The sequence below is a fragment of the Strigops habroptila genome, chromosome 4, assembly GCF_004027225.2.
Source record: "Strigops habroptila isolate Jane chromosome 4, bStrHab1.2.pri, whole genome shotgun sequence".
Taxonomy (NCBI): domain Eukaryota; kingdom Metazoa; phylum Chordata; class Aves; order Psittaciformes; family Psittacidae; genus Strigops; species Strigops habroptila.
Genome location: NC_046358.1, coordinates 36,520,391 through 36,539,353, shown reverse-complemented (window position 1 = coordinate 36,539,353; position 18,963 = coordinate 36,520,391). Strand labels below are relative to the sequence as shown.

Below are 18,963 nucleotides of genomic sequence, written 5' to 3'. Positions count from 1 at the left end.
AGTAGGAATACAAAGTGTAGATTATATGTAATGAAGCAGCGTATGGGAATTATCGCTGAGTTTAGAAGATTCCAGGCCCTGCCTAGAATTCTAGGATGTCAGAAATTCAAGCTGGAATGCAGTTTTATTTATTTTTCCACTTATAATATATAAAAATGAATAAATATATAAATAAAATTATTCTTGCTATTGGTATAAGCACAAATCTAAAGGAATTTCTTATCCTATGGTTAAAGTCTGTAAATTACAGAATTGTTTGGGTTTCCTGGCTTTTTAAAAAGTACTAATATCTCTTTCCTCCCTTGTGATTTCAGCTAGAGAAATGACTCGAGGGAAATTCCTGAACATTCTGGAAAAACCCAAAAAGTAGCTGCTACATCTGAAGTTTGGACAAAAATACCCCAGCTAGATCATTTTATGTACTGCGGATACAGATGAAACCCAGAACTTCTAAGAAGTACAAAGCTTTTGCTCTAGACCTTCAGAAGCAAACATCACTTTTTGCTTCCACAGCTCATTTCTTTACAGAGGAAATGTATTGCATACACAGGTCACAAGGACTACAATTGGTTGTGTTGGAATTTGGACTTCATCTGACCCAAAGATATCCAACAGGAGGACTTAGCCCTGACCTGCTGTGGCAAGGTTACCTGTCCTAATCAGCTATTCGCAGGGAACAGCCATAGTGTCCTTACTCAATTGCTCTCAGTGGCAGCACTGTTTGAAGTACACAGCAGACCTGAAAGTGGCCTCATGAGACATTGACCCTTTTGAGCATCTTTTCTTAGATGCACTGATTTCCTATGTGCAACTTCTGTACTGAAAGGTTTGAGCATAGTTTGGGGTGTGGATTGACCAAGAGCACTGGTTCAGCAGGAGCATATGCTTTTAGTGTAGAAGCTGAATGCAGTCTGTGCATTAGATTCAAGTTACTCACTGCCTTCAGAGAAGCATGTCTGATACTCCGAGGAGGACCTCCAGCCCTCCGGTGTACCAGCAGCTTCATTTCGCTGCCAAATGGTTCTCTAGTGAAATTGAGACTGACAGACCATAGGGAGTAAGAGGTATTACTGTGGCATGAAAGAAAATATCCCTACAGAAAGTTCAGTGGTACACAAAAGGAACAGCTTTGTCAGTCCACTGCCGTTCTCTGCTTCTTACAGAGCTAGAAACTAAAGAAAGTTACGAAGTTGAAAGGCGGTAATATTTCCAGTCAGCACTCCAAGAAGGGCCAACAGGACTGTTAGTCACATTGCGAGGATGGTCTGCTTATACAGAATCTTACCATTTCTGAAAATAATATTTGGTGGTATTTTTAATCACTTCTAAAACAGCAACCCCCAAATTTTCTTTCCCTACAAATGCAGAGTTTTTATACAGAATTTTCTGTGACCTGGTCTCTTTCAGCGTACAGTTTTGGGCTTTATTAATCTTAGTTTTTAATGCCTTTTCCTTCCGTTAATGCACTTATGCATGTTCACCCCTGAGAAGAGAGTGAAGGAACATGGTCAGACTTTTTGTTTTATTTAAGAGAAGAACTTATTCATTTCATCCTCTTTCTTTGTCCTAGGAAACAACATTTTAAGCATTAGTAAATATGTTCTTTTTTAGGGCGCAACATAATATTCAAGCATTGGATGAACAGCAGGGGCTTCTCTCTATTTAGAGATGTTATTCTTAGCATGCAGGCTTTTTAAAACTTGTCATTTTCCAGGCTGCAGTCACATGTGAAAGGAGAAATTACTTGGAAATAGTACATGTAACAGCCTGTCCTTAAAGCATTGCATTTTTCTGTCTTTGCAGAGAGAAGAGGCTCTTCTCAGATGTATGTGCAATAAAGAGGAGGAGATTTTTTTAACCAAATTCACCTCTCAGAATTTTTACTAAAATGCTGGTGGCCTTTTGGTTTCAGTCTGTAATCTTGGTTATTACTGGTCAGAACTAGGCTCATTTTGGACAGCTCCTTTAATCTAAGTTTAAGCAGTTAAATCCCACATCCCAGAAAGACCCTGCACAAATCCTGAATATTTAGGAATGTCAGGAGTCTGATTTTAACTTAATGGATTTATTTCTGTACTTCACAATTTATGCAAGGCTGAGCTTAACAGGAACTCCATCTCTTGAGAACAGGAGAGTTAAGACAGATGAATGTAAAGAGAAGCTCGAAGTGATAATTCAGAGACAGAGAGAAAACCTGCTGGTGTGAACGGATGTTGATGTAGCTTTAAGTATTAAATTATACCTTTTGAATGAAACTTTAAGTTTGTGTACTATATGTATAATATATATACACATATATGACATAATGGGATACTTCATCTGCATCACCACTATGAGTTTGTGCATTTTATAGAGGTTTGTTGTTCCAACATATTAAGGAGTTGATATCCGAAAGGAGGAGGAATATAGGAGAAGATATGAAAGCCTGGCATGAAAGTGTATGTGTATTTTCTGATATGTTCAGTAAGGCATTTTGAACTTTCAGTAGTTTTTAGTAACATGCAAGTGTTTTTAAAAACAAACAAAAAAACCCTTTTATTATATGCAATACTTACCTTCTATAGGGCAGCCAGTAACATATGCTTTAGAATAGTGATATTTATTGGCTTTGTACTTGTCATCTGTAGAGATGAGTGATGTATTTTTTTTACTGGTAATATTTATGTATTTTTGTGTGTTAGCCAGAGGATTGTAATTTGTCTATTATTGGTTTGTGGTTTGATAATAAACAAATGCAAAGCTCAGAGATTTGTCTGGGTTTCCAAAGTAGCCCTCTGAGATGCAAAAGCTTTGGCTTAGCCACTTAGGCAATACTTTTCCTCAGGCTTTTCACACTTCTGCATGCCACTACCTAAGGGTTTGGCCTGTGGATACTCCATTCCTATCAGTAAATTAATGTTTGGCAATATCCAAATGGTACTAAGGGTTTTCATACCCTTTTGAATCCTGTTTTTTGCCTTCCCTGATGTCCTTCCTGACATCCCTGCAGTATCTATCTATACAAGAAAATCCATGTGACTTTTTGTTCCTGATAACATTCTGTATTTTGAAACAAACAACAACAAAAAAGTTTTGATAAATGGTGGAAATGAAGTGTGTAAGAAAATCAAGATTTGGTAATATTAATTAAGCTAATTCATGGCTTTATTTTTCATGTGTTGGTATGGTAAACGTTACTGTGAGGTTCTTAGAAATAAACCCAATATGTATTTAGTTCCTTTTAAATACCAGTGTTGCATATATTCAGTTGTAAAGGCTATTTACTTCAATATCAAATGCTTTGCTGTTTAATCCAACTGGGAAGAAATTCTTGTTTGTTATGTTAATCATTATGATAATAGAAGTCTAGTTGCACTGGCAACTGAAGAGCACAATATTCCATTTATCTCAGCGTTTTGCCATTACAAATTTAACAGGTTTTGAACAATCCTATAACCTATAGTTCTCAACTTCACTTTGTATTTCCCTCAACAAGTCACTTTGTTGAAATAACAGATGAATGAAAATTGACTAATCCAACTTGGAGGTAATGTTTGAACCTTATTCTGGTTTATTTTACTGATTTTTATGTTACATGAAATTGTAAGATGCAATTACAAGTCAAATAACAAGCCCATCTTATCTGTAATGTTCTCTTTGATTATAAACAGTTGTAGAAGGCTAGGGAAATATATAAACAAAAGGCTTACACAGTATAACTTTGCTTTAAGGTAACTTATACAGCATCCAGCAATCTGTTTTAGTTGAATGAGGTCAACTGTAGACCCTAGTCTCCATAAATTTGCCTTAGTCCTAATTTGTCTGTACTTCGGCCTCTAAAATGCCCATGGACAGTGAGAAAAGAAGAGGGGGTGGGGGGGATGTGGTTCATTGTTTGTTTTAAACCTGATAACTGATAACTCCTGACTTACTGATAACTCCATTTTGAACCTTTCATTTCTTTTATTGTTAGAAACAGTTGTTTGTTTTTTCCTTCTTTGTTGTCTGTGCATTACTCATGACTTTTCAGCTCCTGCCGTGGTTTTGATTCCATTGTTATGTTCGCCTTCCTTATGTGCACAATGTTCAATTGTCTGTCTTCTATTACAGCCTGAGATGGCATAATCAAAACTGCAGAGTATTCAGAGTGTGAGCATACTGTGGAGGCGTGTAAGTCCTAATTACAGCTTGTATTTTGTTCCTCTGCTGTTTTCTCCCACATCATCATGGACTAAATCCTGTTCTGAGTATCTCTAAGAACAGGATCATCACTTACACTTGCAGTCTGTGCATGCAGCTGATCTCATCCACTTCATCCACAGCAACTTTTCTTAGGGAAACATCACTTTTTCCAAATCATCACAATTATGCCAACCACTTCATGTTGAGGAGGTGATACCAGGTAATCCCATCATCAACCTATGCAGTACGTGAAAAAGATAAATTACATCTTTGTCATGTGGTCTGAAATCCTGGACTCCTACCACAAGTTCAGTAACATTGCATGAACATTTCTGTAATACTTCTAAACTAATATCAATTGTTAGGCATATGCAATAAAAGAGGAAGGCAACTTGTAAATTACTATTGCAGAAAATCCACAAACTGGTATATATCTGCTCTTCTAGAGCCAGCAGTCATTCACACCGCCAGTGAGATCTTGATAGAGGCATTTACTCACATTTACTCTTGAGTTCTGCCTAAGGAGGAACCACTTAGGCTCTCTGTGTCTTCAGCCCAAAATCATAGTTGGACAAAAAATTCCCATGGGCCAACAAACTCTGACCTGGATAAAATTGATTAGAACAACAAGTGCAAATGTTGTAAACACATTACTGTAATCACTATTGTAAAAACTTCCCACCACAGAAATACAAAACCCATGGTTCCTACATGCACATCCCAGCATATGCATCCGCCAGTGTGCCAAATGCTTCCAAAGGTATTGTGTGTGTGATGCCAAATACACATTGCCCTGATAAAAGCCGAACCTTGGTACTTTTAAAATGCAAGAAAAGAAAAAAAAAAAGGGGGGGGGGGGAATCAAAGAAAGGGAAAAGGAAATGAAAAAGACTGGATCCTTTTGGTTTTCAGTAATAGTGTGGCTCTTGGAATCAGAGCTATTTTAGAGGCATGTTACCTCTGCAAACCAGTCCTGACATCAGTGCTTTGCGTTTCTTTCAGGAGGATGTGAAATGCAAAATCCTGAAGTCAATTGTGGCCAGTCATAAAGATATTTAAAAGCTTAAGTGTCCAGAGAACTAGGGACTGATCCAGTTTCTATAGAGTGTGATCCACATTCTACATAGAATATGCGTAAGAATGTTTTCATTTAGACCATGCTAGATTTTCAGCATGGCAAGATCTCTTCACATTTTGACTTCATTGTCCAGTGGCACTGCTGATTTTTAGACTTGACCTTTTCCATCATGTCCCTTTGAGCAGGATGACTGACTCCAGGCAGCTGATGTGTGTTACAGAACAGGCATTTTCTTGTCGGGTTTGTGTGGTTGACCTCTGGCCTGCCTGCTGATTCCTATAATACAGATCAGTGACCAGTGAAGCCAGAACGTTCCCTGCCTGTCTCTGTTACGGACACCTCAATAAGGAACAGAAAAGAGGAAGAGGGCTGAGCTTGAAAGCCCTTACTTAATTGCTAGTAGAAAAAATGGGTAATAAGAATGACCTTGCACCTTATTTACTGACCAGCTCTCTGGGGGGACAAAGTACTTGACTTGGTTCTGTATCACTTGAAAGGCTGGCTCCGTGGCCAATAGCTGATGAGTAGGTGTAATAATATGGGGTAATTAAATTTTGTGCTTGCGGGCATTTGGATGCCAGGGAGGATTCCCCTCCACAAATACCTGGCACATCTAACAACTTTCCTTGTAACCACAGAATTTTAAAGCTAATTCTGAAGCATCAAAAATTTGCCATTTGCTGTCTTCCACTTACTGCAATAAGCCCAAAATGCTGCAGGTTATGTAGGAAGAGGCAGGAAGAGGGCTCATCAGCTATAGGGGAAGGAGGGATAGGAGGATAGCAGAGTGACCCAAGCATGCATGGATGCCCAGGCTGCCTGGTTCTGTGGTCTTAATTTTGTTTTCCTCTTTCTTTATTAATCTAGTAGTTATAGTTAGCTAAATGATTTATTTATATATATGTCTACCAACTATCTTAAATTGCCTTTCACTGGCACCTCTCTTTCTCTTGTACTCTGCATGGATCAGTTTGTCACCCTGTCTTAAGTTTCTCCCCCATGCTTAGCACACTGAGCTTGAATAGCATGTGTAAAACTGGGGGACAAATCTGCTTTGTTCTCACTTCTGGCGAGTCGTGTTGCAGGAGGCATCAGTGTGAGCCCTGATATCAGTTTGTAATCAGCTGCATGAGAGGCAAAGGGATGTGCAGGCCCTGAGTTTCCTTTACAGGATTAGCTGAGATATTTTGCTCAAAATGAGCTTATTGTCAAAAATTAGGAAAATGTTTTGCTGAAAAATATTTGGTTGATGAGGTTGTCTCAAGAAAATCTCAGGTTGAAAGTTAGAGGGAGTATGTGTCTTTGCCATGTTTTGATCAGGAAACTTGAGCTGGGGTCTCCTTCCCACCTCACAGCTGCTTCTGGAAGTTCTCATGTTTTTAATCACTTTGTGGGCATCTTAAGAAACCTGTCCTGTGAGACCCAGCACGTTCCCTTCCTTCCATGGGAACTGACAGGCTCTTGTTTACACCCATGCTCATTCCAAGCCTGAAGTCTGAGACAGACCTATGGCATGGCCTCAAAAGCAGAGGCCAGGTGCTGCATTTCTCTAAGGATAGCCCCCAGCAAGCCTTAGCAGAGACTTAAGGCAAATCTTTGCAATCAAATGTTTTGTTTTGATAGTGCATTTCTGTGTGGAAGAGTGGGTGCTTGTGTACTGCTGGAGATGAGAAGGGAGGAGGCAAGCCAGAGAGCTGAACTTGGGTTTCTGCCACGCAGGTGGAATGGTGACGATGGATAGAGAGTGCAGACATTCTGTGTCCCCAGCAATGGGTGGCTGCTGCCTAGCCGCCGGCTCTGTGCCACATAGCTGGGCCCCAGTGCTGTTTTTCTGGCTGTTTCTCTCCATCCCCTTCTCCTCCCGGTGCCCAAGAGGCAGCTCCCTGTCCGTCTGCAGCGCAGGGAGTGCTGGCTGCTGCTCGTTAGAAGAATTCCCCCCAAGTCAGACCTATGGTACGAGCCGTGTGAAGCGGAAGACAATTAGGGGCTTATTAGTGTCCTGGGGAGACGTGTAACTTGTGTTGCTGGGACTTACCAAAACAGCGAGAGTCTTACCAGCAAGCTCCAGCCGAGAAAAGACAGGGATTGTCTCACCTAATTACGGGGAATGGGCCTCTTTGTGTTTGTGATTCGGTACGGTTGTCCGATCGCTTTTCTCTGGCTGTTGGCTCAGGCCGAGCTGGAAGTGTGCTAATTAGAAGAGAAATGGACGTAGTGATCCTGTCAGCTCTTGTTACCGGCGCGGACAAAGCCGAATATTATTCTGAGGCAGTGTTTTGTGAGTGTCCCCCTTCCAGCTCTCATTAAGGGCAAGGTTGGTGGATGAGGAGGGGACTTGACCACATGGGTTGGCTAATGGAGCACAGTTACCGTTACTGTGCTAATTAACGGGCTCAGGAGGCAAATGTTTCTCCAACCAGCAGTCCCAGCAGCTGCAGCTGGTACTTCCAAAACTCAACCATCTTGCTGGGCAAGCCAGGCAAACGCTGTGTGTATGAGGGGAAGGGAGTTTGCATATGGCACATCCATCAGTCATCCAAAAGTGCAGAACCATTAAAATGGTCAACAGAGAGAGGGAAAGGGCACAGTGGTACAGCAACAGCAGGTTGAGCTCCAGCAATCCTTTGTTCCCAGTGTCCCTTCACGTGGGGTGCAAAGTGTTGTCTTCTGTCCTGCAAAGGTAAGAAGCAGGCAGCTGGGAGAGACCTGAGGAATCGCTAGGGTCTCCAGGTGCTGTCGAGAAATACATCTCCTTGAGTTGTTGTGATCATCACAGGTCCCAGTGTGGCCAGGAAGAGGAAAGCTGGAAAGACAAGAGGTGACATGAAGGTGAATTGGACTATCCCTCTCTACACTGATGGTGGGATGCTTATATTCTGAGGTGAGAAGCAAGATCTATGTACATATCAGGCTGTTTCTTTGCCCCAGAAAAGCAGCTAGGTAAAAATACAATGATTCACATATGTTAAGGTAGGTGAAGATGATGGCCAAAGGAGCCATAGGAAATGCTTAAACAAGTGTACTTTCATGTCATTAGCCTAAACCTGCTACAGTGAGAGTAGAGAGAGCGCTAGGAGAGATGGAAGACAAAACAGGAGCCAGAGCAGGTCTGTAGTGTCACAGTGGTTGAGGTAGCCTCAGCAGAAGGGAAGAACTGCTGAGGAGGGTCAGCGGAAATGAGTAGTTTTATTTACTTGTCTCAGACTTTGATTTTAGTGCACAGGTGCTTTTGTAAATGAACATAGTAACTTGCAGAAGTAATTGGTGTTTGGTTATGGGAATGTATTAGTGATTAAGTCTTATTTGGATGTTATGGGCCTTCTACAGGTCCTTAATTAATCAGTGTCTTTGGGCTAGATGTAGTAAAACATATAATTACGACTTAAAGCTTTCCATTTGCTTTCTCTGTTTTAACAGTGTACTCATTGCATGCACTCATGCATGCTTGGGTGCTGAGTTCAGACATATCTGGTCAGGTGTTAAAGTTACAAGAGGTTCCCTCTTTTATTTGTTGGGTTATTTGTCCTTGATGGTGAAGCTGTTCCAGTAAGAAGGTTAACTGCATCTTTCCAAGGCTCCAGCAACACTTTTCTGTCATCTTGGATGGAGCTTGAGCTCTGCTCTGTGCTTGTGTCTCCTTATTTTTCTGTCCCCAGTAGTTGTGAACCCAGCAAGGACCCTTTCCCTGTGGCAGCATGTATACTATGTCGTAGCCGTGCAGTCCTGCAGAGCTGTAAAAGCCTTTCCCTTTTAACCAGGTTTCATTTCCTACTGGCTGCTGTGATGGCTTGAATCTTAGGAATCTTGATGGAGGGACTGATCTCCAAAGAGGGCTTGAGAAGTATCTTCCCTGCAAAGAGGTTTATTCTAGAAGGAGGAGATATGTAATCCTCTTATTAAAACCTGGAGAAAAAAGGCGAAAAGCTTTATTGCTCATGCCTTACCCCAGTGAGCTGGCAGCTTTTATTCTGCCTCACGAAAAGAAAGAGGCAGAGAGAGAAACATCTGAACACAGTTACTCCACTTGACCTGGGACTCTCCAATGGACGCTCAGTGAAACCCACATTGCCGCTGCTTTCACGTGTCCTGGCAGAACAGACCCATAACACCAGTTTCTGCACAGGAAAAACTACTGTTACTGCCTGTTACACTGAGTGGCTGCTTACCTCGCCTTTCAGATGCTTCAGTCTTAGTCTAAGGAGGAGTCCCAATTCAATGGCAGAAAACTAAAGACCATCATACCCACCTCCATTTTCATGCTCTGGAAGCTCAGGAGTCGGGGGGCCACCCTGAGTGACACTTCCCATGTCAAGCCTCCTAAAGAGACTGGACCTCACTGGCAGACACCAGGAGATAAGTCTCCAGTAAGACACATTGCTGGTTTTCCCACTTTATCTCGGTTTCTTTGCCCAATGAAGCATCAGGGTCCTTGCTTGTTACACCTCCATTTTACTGATCTGTCATCTTGATGTGTTAATAATATAATGCCAAATTTCTGACTTCCAAATGCAGACAAGGATCGACTGAGTATAAAAAAGTGTTGGTTTTGTTTCCTTGTGAGGAGGACATTCTGGTGAAGAACATCCTTCACACAGATTAGCAGCACTCAAGAATATTGTGCTTGTGAAAATATGCAGATGGAGGGAAAGGGTGCAGTGGCTTTTTTTGTCCTTCACTAAGGCCTTCTGGCTTTCACATTCCACTTACTAATTGCATGGTACCTGTCCTGTAGGCTGGAGTGGTGTTTGGAGGACATCTCTTTAGCAGTTCGAGTTATCAGTTGCATTGCGGTAGCCATTTTAAGTCACAGTGACCTCAGCAAGTATCAGAACGTGATTGTGCTGTGAATTGGAGAAACACGTTATTGGGTAAAAGTCTCTGTCCTCAAGAGCTTAAGAGCAGAAAAAGCAGTTAAAGAGTAGGAGGAGCAGAGGAGACACCAAGATGTAGAGAGACTTGTTAGAGGTTGTCCCTGTAACTTCTTAGGCATAGTCCAGTGGCCTTTCCACTGCGTGCCATCTGCCTTGTTTCATTAAATAGATGTGGCTTTAAAAAAACCCAAAACAAATGCCTAAGCAACTGATAAGCATTAGTAATTTAAACAATAATAATAAATTACAGTGCAATACCAGACATTTTAATCTTTTGTTAAAGACCTGTAAGAACTATTCAGAGAATTAAATTTTTCTAAAAGTCACATTAATGCAGTGTTAAAGATGGAGAATTTAAAAACAGAACACTAACAATGAAGGTTTCTCACAGTGCTATTAACTGCCACAGTGCACACATGCATTTAGGAAAGCCATGAGCATTACAGAGATCCTAATAATAATTACAACATCTTCACTGATGTAGAGCACTTATCCTGACCTTCCCAAGCCTTTTACACTCATTCAGAGAGGGCATAAGTGCTACTTCACAGATTACATTTAATTCTACACTTGTTCAGTCCAAATGTTTGTTGAGAGAGCAGGGCAGGAAAAATGTGATTTTTTCCTAATTTTGGCATGTTGAAATCCTTGCTCTTGCTCTGGTGCTCTGTGAGTCTGATCCTGCCTTAACAGAGAACACTATTGAAATGATCACTGCAGCTCTCTAAGGAGCTGAGAACTATTTGCTCTAGCAAGAGAGAGATCACTTCTCTCACTCCCTTTTGGAAAGGGAGGAACTTGCAACAGTAAATATTAGTCTAATGCATCTGGGTAAGGTTTACAGGAGTTTCACTAGCAAGTATCAAAATATTGTTAGCAAGCTGTTTTAGTGAGAGAGGACTGTAGAAACGGAGTTATGTGGAAGACTGAAAGAAAACACAGAAGCGAGAGGAATTTAAAAATAAGGACTTAAAACCAGAGGAGAGGAGACCAAGTGAGGTAAGAAAGCACAGCTTGGAAGACAGCAAGGCATGGGCAGGTTGGGGAGAATGCAAAAAAGCAAAGGCAGACTCTAACAAATGCAGTTTAAGAAGAAAAAGTAAAAAAAAAAAAGCAAACCAGAAGGGGAGCAAGTGGAATAGGTAGTGGTTTTCATCAAGAAGGAAGTCGGAGAAAAGCAGGAGTTTTGTGAGCAGTAGAACCATCCAGGAAAGCATGGGTTTCCTTGTGGATATGTCTCTCAAGATTGCATCATGTGTAGACTCTGATGCTTAACAGAGGGTATGCTAACACCTCAGTGAGGGCACTCATTGGATTTCTTTCTTTTGTCAGCCAATTAACATAGCAAAACATACAGAAATGTGTTACCTACCCTCTGCAAGGTTGTCTGAAATTAGCCTGTGGGTTCCAAAGTCTTTGGGACCCCCACGTACATCTGTGGATGGGTAGTAAGATAAGATGGTGAATAGCTGAAATTGCAAATGGACTGAGTGATAGAGAAGGGGAAAACATTAAGAAAATGGGGATTTTTGTCTGCTATTAATGCATTTAATTTGCTTTACTGCCATTTTCTTTCCTGGTTTTGCATTAAAAAAAAAAATAAAAATTAATGGGGATCAATTTAAAGCCTTCCTCTCAAATCAGGCTAACTCCACTGTGCATGTCCACACTGGTTGTTTCTGGGGAGAAAAATCTTTTACTGTAGTTTTGTCTCCTGCATCCAATAGGAGACTCCAGAAGCTCCTCTATCAGCTACACAACGAAAACCTGCCTGGGGCCTTGCTGAGGGCATATGTGGGGCACAGACACTGCAAAAGCCTTCTGGTCTTTCCACACCAGGGTGAACTGCAGCTCTGTTACTCAGATGTTCCAGCTATTTTTCTGCTGTCCTTCACTGCAAATTCCCACCTCATTGGTTTCTCTTGCAGTGATTCTCATCTGGTGTTTTGTAGGGACCTCCTCATGACTGGATGCTGTGGTTTGGATAATACTTGAATTTTTACTGGAATCCCTTTTTTTTGGAGCTGGTCTATCCCACATGTCCTTCTATATTTCACTCATTTAACAAAATTTCCAGACTTCCAAGCAGAAGGTGTCATGTCAAGAGGTGTTAAATAAGACAGAACTGACTACCGATGTCTGGGAGGGAGGGAGACCTCTCCCTCCAACACAATACCTATTTATGCATCATTATCCTTTATTTGTGGGTCTGCAGCCAACTTTTCATTCCATGTGGCGGTGTAGCCAAGCTAATTTGAATTCATTTTGAGTAGGATTTATGTATCAAATCTTTACTAAAGTTCAAATGTATCAAATCCATTGTGTTCCCTTCATCAACTAATTTTATAATTCTATTTAAAAAAGCAATCAGGTTTCTCCAGCACAGTTTGCTTTTTACAAATTCTTAGTGCTGATACTTGTTTTCTTATCCATGGGGGGTTAGTGATTATTTTTCTCCATTTTTTTTATTCTGTTATTTTACTGGCAATAGATATTCCTGAGAACTCTAACTTTGCCTTTTTCCTAGTTTATGATCAATGGCACCATTCCCTTTCTCTAACCTCTAGGCAGCTTCCCAGTTTTTGTAACTTAACAAAATTACTGTCTGTGGTAAAAAAAAAAAGTAACATTTGTCATTTTCCGTGTAGCGGGTGAATAGATGTTTCTTTGTCACAAGCCCCCGTCCTGAAAACTTTAATGTGCAGGCAGAATGATGTATATTTGACAAGCCAAATGTGCTGTCAGTGAAACAAACATGGAAATCATTGACTTCTTAAATGAATCCAGTCAGGCTTTTTGCCTGGTAATATCCATTCTGGGCAATTGTTATTGCCTACTGGAGAAGTATTAGGAGAGTATTTGTACATGGATTTTATTATAATGTTCATAAAAGCCTTACACTAAAATGAAACAAAAATGGCACATCCAAATAAGCCACATACATATTTATATACTTATGTAAGCTGTAAGTATTATTGAGGGAAGCTAACAAAAAGAACACTATCTTATCAGATTGGTAAATTAATTTAGTCTCAGCATTGGATTGGAGATCAGTCATCAAACTAATGCCAAAATAATCAACCTCTATAAATTCTGAGAAACTGTCTTGCTAAATTGGTTATAAATCCCAGCTCGGAGTTATACCAAAGTAAACAGAATCTGGACTTCAAAGGGGTGAGTATCTGATATCTTTTAATGTCTAGCACATGCACAACTTCAAAACACCTTTATCTGGGTGGAAGTGTGGATAGGTACTCTGAATCAGCTGTCCCCCTACTCCTGTCCTCAGACTCATTTCTCCAGATCTGCAGGAGGTACTGTCAGTGCATTAGTCAAAAGATGGTACACAGGCAAATCTTTTACTGCTTGCACCTCACTTCTGCTGTTGAATGGCAGATCGTTTGTTCCCCCTCTCCGCCAGTCCCACGTTACCAAAGTGCCCTCTTCACTCTGGATTTAGGGTACTTAGGTTCAGAAGTATTCATTATTTTCTACAGCATGGAACCAGATGGCTTTCAGTTCTCCTCTCACTTCTAAATGTTAAAATGCAGGACACATAAGAATAAGGTGGTTTGTTCTTAGCTGGATCAAATGTCTTGTAAAATTCCAGCATTTTCTGGAAAATTTAATATAAAATTCCTTCAGAAATACTGGGAAAGATACTAGTACAAAGGTCAGTCATTCAACATTTATTCATCAGCAAAACAAAAAGACATTTGGGCTAATGATAAATTTCACAATTGCTATTTCTTCTGCTAACCTAAAATGAGGTAAGTGTTCTTATTTTTCTTGCAAACAAGATAATTACAGTAATCCCCTTACTCCTGAGCAAGGCAATCGATCAGGCAGCTTCTCTTCTGAAGCCCAGATATTGATACAGAATAGTTACTTGAAAGCTTTTCAAGATGAAATATGTTTGAAATGATATAAAAAGTCTGTGCACCTGTGTACACTCTTCTGCTAACTGCATTCTCAGGCACATATAAGCATGTGTATCAGTAATTTGTGCATCATGTACTGCATTTGGGTTGGAAGTGTAGAATTTTGATCCTGAGGTCTCATTTAAGCTTAAAATATGGGCTGGTTTGCTGATGATTGGAAGCTATGCCACTTACACAGGCAGCACCTGAAAAAAACCTTTCTTTGAACTTCAGAACTGGGAAGTTGGCCTGGTTGGTGTAACCATGGGATAAGGATATTTGTGGCAGTTTTTGAAGCTGTTGACCAGGATCTTGACCTAAAATTCAGCCATGCCACTACCAGCCTTCTCATTGACCTGGGGGAGTTGTCATTCCAGCCTCTGCAAAGTAGATGCCAACATACACACATACAAACATTGGCATATATACATACATAGTAGTTATGACCTGGATTTTAAAGCAACAATTCATCAAGCTGCTGTTGTTGGCATCACAGCCTTGTGTTTATTCACACGGACCCTGTGTATCTGGAAAAAAATTACTTCTGGAGCCAGACTCAATAGAAAGAGCGTTTTTTTGATGGCCACTCCCTCCATATGTTACAGAAGAAATTTTCTTAAGTAAGAAAAACAGCTGTAAGTATTTCAGAAAACTCAGACCTAAGAAACTCTCCCTCCAGACATTCACACTCCTTGGGCTCAGAGCAGTCCTTGTGACCTGTTGTATTATCTCACGTCACAGAGGTACCGAAAATAAATGAAAACATTGGAGAATCAGCAGGTTGCTTTTAAAAAGCTCACTGGTTACAGGTAGTGTTGTGAATAGGTTCAGACACAGCTTCAGCTGCAAATGCACTCATAAGGTAGGCAGCTGTGGCTGGACATGAGGTCCAGGGATGTTTAGTGCTGAACAACAGCTCGTATCTGCTAAGTTGGAGAAGAACAGATGAAGATTCAGGAAAATCTTAGTATTTTAGATCAAATGCTTTTTCTCCTGTAATGGTCTGAGCTACGTCCAAAGAGGAAAACAATGGAAAAGGTACCCCAGAAAGAACAAGCCATGTTGTCGGTCCACACCTGGGCACAGATCTCATCCAGGAAACATAGGGGTGCTTCACATGATGGCTGGCACAGCATTTTACACTGGCATGGGCATCAGCAATGGCATTGTTGCAACTACTTAGGCAATGATCAGAAGTAGGCATATTTTACCCTCTTCCTCGAAATTTGGAGACTTCCTAAAACAGTCCAGCATGCTGGAAGTCCAGATTGCTTTTCAAAAATTGTAGAGTTGCCTCCCGCAGACAAACAATTTGCTGAGACCTTCCCCTCTTCTTTGGATTCCCAAGATCCAGAAGATTCCAAAGCCAAATTTGTGAGATAAAAAGCAACTTAAATTCAAACAGGTTACCCTGTCCTTCATCTCAGCAATAATTTCCATTCTATTAACTTATTTAGAGAGCTTGTGTGTAGTTTGTGTAGGGAATACTTGCACTTCCACTACTGTAAAACAGACTACTGGTATTATACACTTCTCTCTAAGTACTGGTGTCTTTTCCAGTTTTTGTTTCTCCAGCATCCACAGACTTAGTTCAGAAAGGAGATAGAATCATAGAATAGTTTGGGTTGGAAGGGACCTTCAAAGGTCATCTAGTGCAATCCCCCTCCAATGAGCAGGGACATCCTCAACTAGATCAGATGGCCTAAATTTAATGATGATTAAATGATTTAATGATCAGATGACCTAAATTTAATGAAATTCTAGATGTCCAAGAGACCTGTATTCAAATATCAATAACTTGTCATGAACATATAACAATAACTAGTCTCCATGGCTGAAGTGACATCAGTTGAAGTCAAAACATGATGAACCACCTCTGAAATGAACGATCCTACACTATCCCGATCCATAGATCTGATATGACAGTCTTAGCGAGGCTACTTACCACTACCTCGAGGATCATATCTGTTGCTGCCTACTCAGAGATTTACAGCTGTGTAAAATTTCCTGCTACTAGAACTAACGTCCTAAGCCCAGATTCAGCAATGTCCTTATAGACAGAAGGAGCTCTTGACTCATCTGGGTGAGGCTTCTGGCCTCTAGTGATGACTTGGGAATTCAGGCAAATAAGCAGTATCAAAAAGGCAGTTTTCCTAAAGCTTAGGCCTCGGAAGAGTCCCCACAAAACATTCCTTCTTTGGAAAGGCACTCAGCATCATAGGGTGGTGCTTCATGGGTGAGGCTTTTTGTAGCCAGAGATCGCTCTAAAGGCTAAGTGAGTTGAAACACAGAGAATGCGCTTTCCCTATCAGTATCTACCTCAGACACCCTGTTAAATGTAGGCAACCACTTAATCTGCCTGGATCCCAATGCTCCATCTGTAAACTGAAGATAACATTAAGCAATCTCATAGGAAATGTATGTGGTTAAATGTATCCCTGTTTATGAGGCTGTCATACACTATTGGTGGGATCTGTGTCAACACAGAGAAATGAAAAAAGTCATTACTAGGTAGTCCAGAGCTATACCTAATGCTTAATATCATTGCACCAATGTGTAGTCTTTGTATTTACACTAGAAGGCAACTGCCTTGTAATAGTCAAGATGAGAAATGGTCAAGGTTTAGCCAATTTCGACAATGAGATAAAAAGAGGAAAATACCTATCTGGGCTCCTCCAAGTAACTCCTCTCCCAGGTTCTAAGTGATAAATGCCATAATAAAAGTTGTTGGGGTGTTCTCGTCTCAAATGCAACTTAAATTATAGACACCTTCTCCTGAAAGAGACAGACACGGAACAGGTTCTGAGCAGGTGAGCAAAATTTATTCGTCATGTGTTTATTTGGCCTCCATACCATGAATCATCAGCAAGGCTGGATGTCTTTAGGGTAGAAAGAAGTAACAGCAAACGGGAGAAAGGTATTAAATAATGATTGCCACAGAGACCAGTCAGCTTTACCCAACTCCATGAAATTTAAACAAGAAAGCTTAGAAAATGAAACCCCAGTACACTTCAAAGGGATAAAGGGTAGTGTATAAGTTAGCTATGGAATGCAATAGCAGGCTATCGAAGGAAGTTGTTTAGTCAGGTTTCTAAAAACCACTGTCAGCAATATGCATATGAGACACCTCTAACTATTTTTCATCCCTTCTGATCGCACCAAGAATGCGAGGACTGCAGTGGCTTCAGAGGAACCATAGGCAGAATAAGGCCAGAGTAAGGCAGAGAGAAGATGCCAATGGCTGAAGAGAAGCGTCCAAGAAGGCTGCAGTTTTGATGCAGCTTCCTTTGGCTGAAGAGTCCCAGCAGTCAGGTCAGACCGTGGTTTATGTTGCATATGGGCACCCAGGAAGAGCTGTCTGCAATTTTTCCAGGAGATCCCATTCCTTCCACTTCAGTTATCCAAGCTTTCATTACCAGTAGCAGTGTAAAGTATCCTGGTATGAACGAAGCCTGTGGCTGCTAGGACAGTCCAGCTATTATGGTGTCCTGTAGTCACTCTGCTCACAGGCATGGCTTTTAATTCAGTCTCTGTGCCACTTTCTGTACTGGCTTTTCACTGAATCCTGAACCAAGGTTAATAATCAGTTGTTACATCCATGATGTACCATATCTGGGGCAAGACTTCCAGAAGACGGAGTCTAAGTATGATGAGCACTCCCACAGCAAGAAGAAGCCATCCCAAACCTTGGCCATCCTTTTGTGACCTTTCAAGTACATTTCTTTAGCCGCATCCTGCCTGACATAATTAGACAGCAGCAAGGCATCTAGTGAATCCAGAGGATGTGCCCAAATTATCTGGTGAGGGAGATTGTGCAGTATGTTGGGTAAACAGCTCTCTTGCTGTCTCATGATTTGCACGCACTAAAGAGCAACTGAGAAAAGCCTTATACAAAAAAATTCCCTGTTTTCAGTCGGTGGTTGTGTTCTCTGATGTAAATATGAATGACTAATGCAGCATGTGGCACAGTGTGAGCTGGGAAGGTGCTGGGCTCTAATCCCCCGGGCCTTGCAGTGACCGGCTGTACGGCGAGCACGGGTGTTTGCAGCCTGCCAGCAGCTGCTGTGGGTTCCTGTTGGGATGATGGAACTGTGGCACCCCTCCACTGCCATGGACCCTTGCTGCGGCCATGGGCATGGTGGGGACTGCTGGCCGAGCCTACAGGGAGCCGCAGCTGCCTGTTTTCCCCTCCCCTCCTACCTGTGTGCTTGGCTGTTTTCTTTCTCTGCGAGCCTCCGACGCCATCACCAACCTCTAAAACCCCTCTCCATGCAGAGCCTGCTTTATCACTGCAGGGAGCCCTCTCACCCCACAGCATCCCTCATGCTGTGTCCCTTCTTGGGGTGTTTGTCCTCCCTGTGCACCCATGGCCATGGCCCCACAGCAGTCCGGGTCCTACCAGGGCGTCCTTGCTTGTCCCCATCCCTGGGCCGCCCAGGTAAGCAGGCAGCGAGCAGGCACTGGAGGGGGGCTGCACATCACCTGACCCCCTCCAGCCGATTCCCTCCTACAGAACGTCAAGTTAATGAGCCCTCAGGCCTGTAATTAGCTGTCAATTACCTCAAATTAATCAACTCTTCGCCTAATTAAGCATAATCGGCAGGTGGGCAGAAAATGGGCCATTGTGCGGGAGCCATGAGAAAAGCATGGCTGGCAAACTTGGTTAGGATCAGCGGCGCATTCCCGGACGCCGCGCCACCGACACCCAGGCGCCCGCCCCGCTTGCGGCACCCTGGCCCCAGGCCTGCTGCTGCGGCAATGTGGTGGAGGGGCCATGGGGTGATGGGGGTATTTCCTGCCCCTGAAAGCATGGGGCAGCCCCTGGGAGATGCTTGGGAACCCCCAGCCTGCGAAAAGCTAAGGCGTGGGTTTAGGGTGGGGATCTTTATCTTGCTTAATATTTGCACCATCATGCCCTAGTATATCATCTCGC

The 18,963-nt window shown here is 41.9% G+C and overlaps 1 protein-coding gene across 3 annotated transcripts in view; it reads left to right on the top strand.

The window, feature by feature from the left end:
* Nucleotides 1–18,963, top strand: part of LIN52 (lin-52 DREAM MuvB core complex component) — an 81,337-nt gene that overhangs the window by 43,318 nt on the left and 19,056 nt on the right. Inside the window, exon 6 of one of the 3 annotated variants that reach the window (XM_030481350.1) lies at nt 315–5,011. The exons of the other annotated variants lie outside the window; for them this stretch is intronic. Coding sequence (XP_030337210.1) covers nt 315–370 — 56 coding nt within the window. The 3' untranslated portion in view covers nt 371–5,011. Of the gene's footprint in view, nt 1–314; nt 5,012–18,963 lie in introns of those variants that run through there. 3 annotated transcript variants of the gene reach the window in all.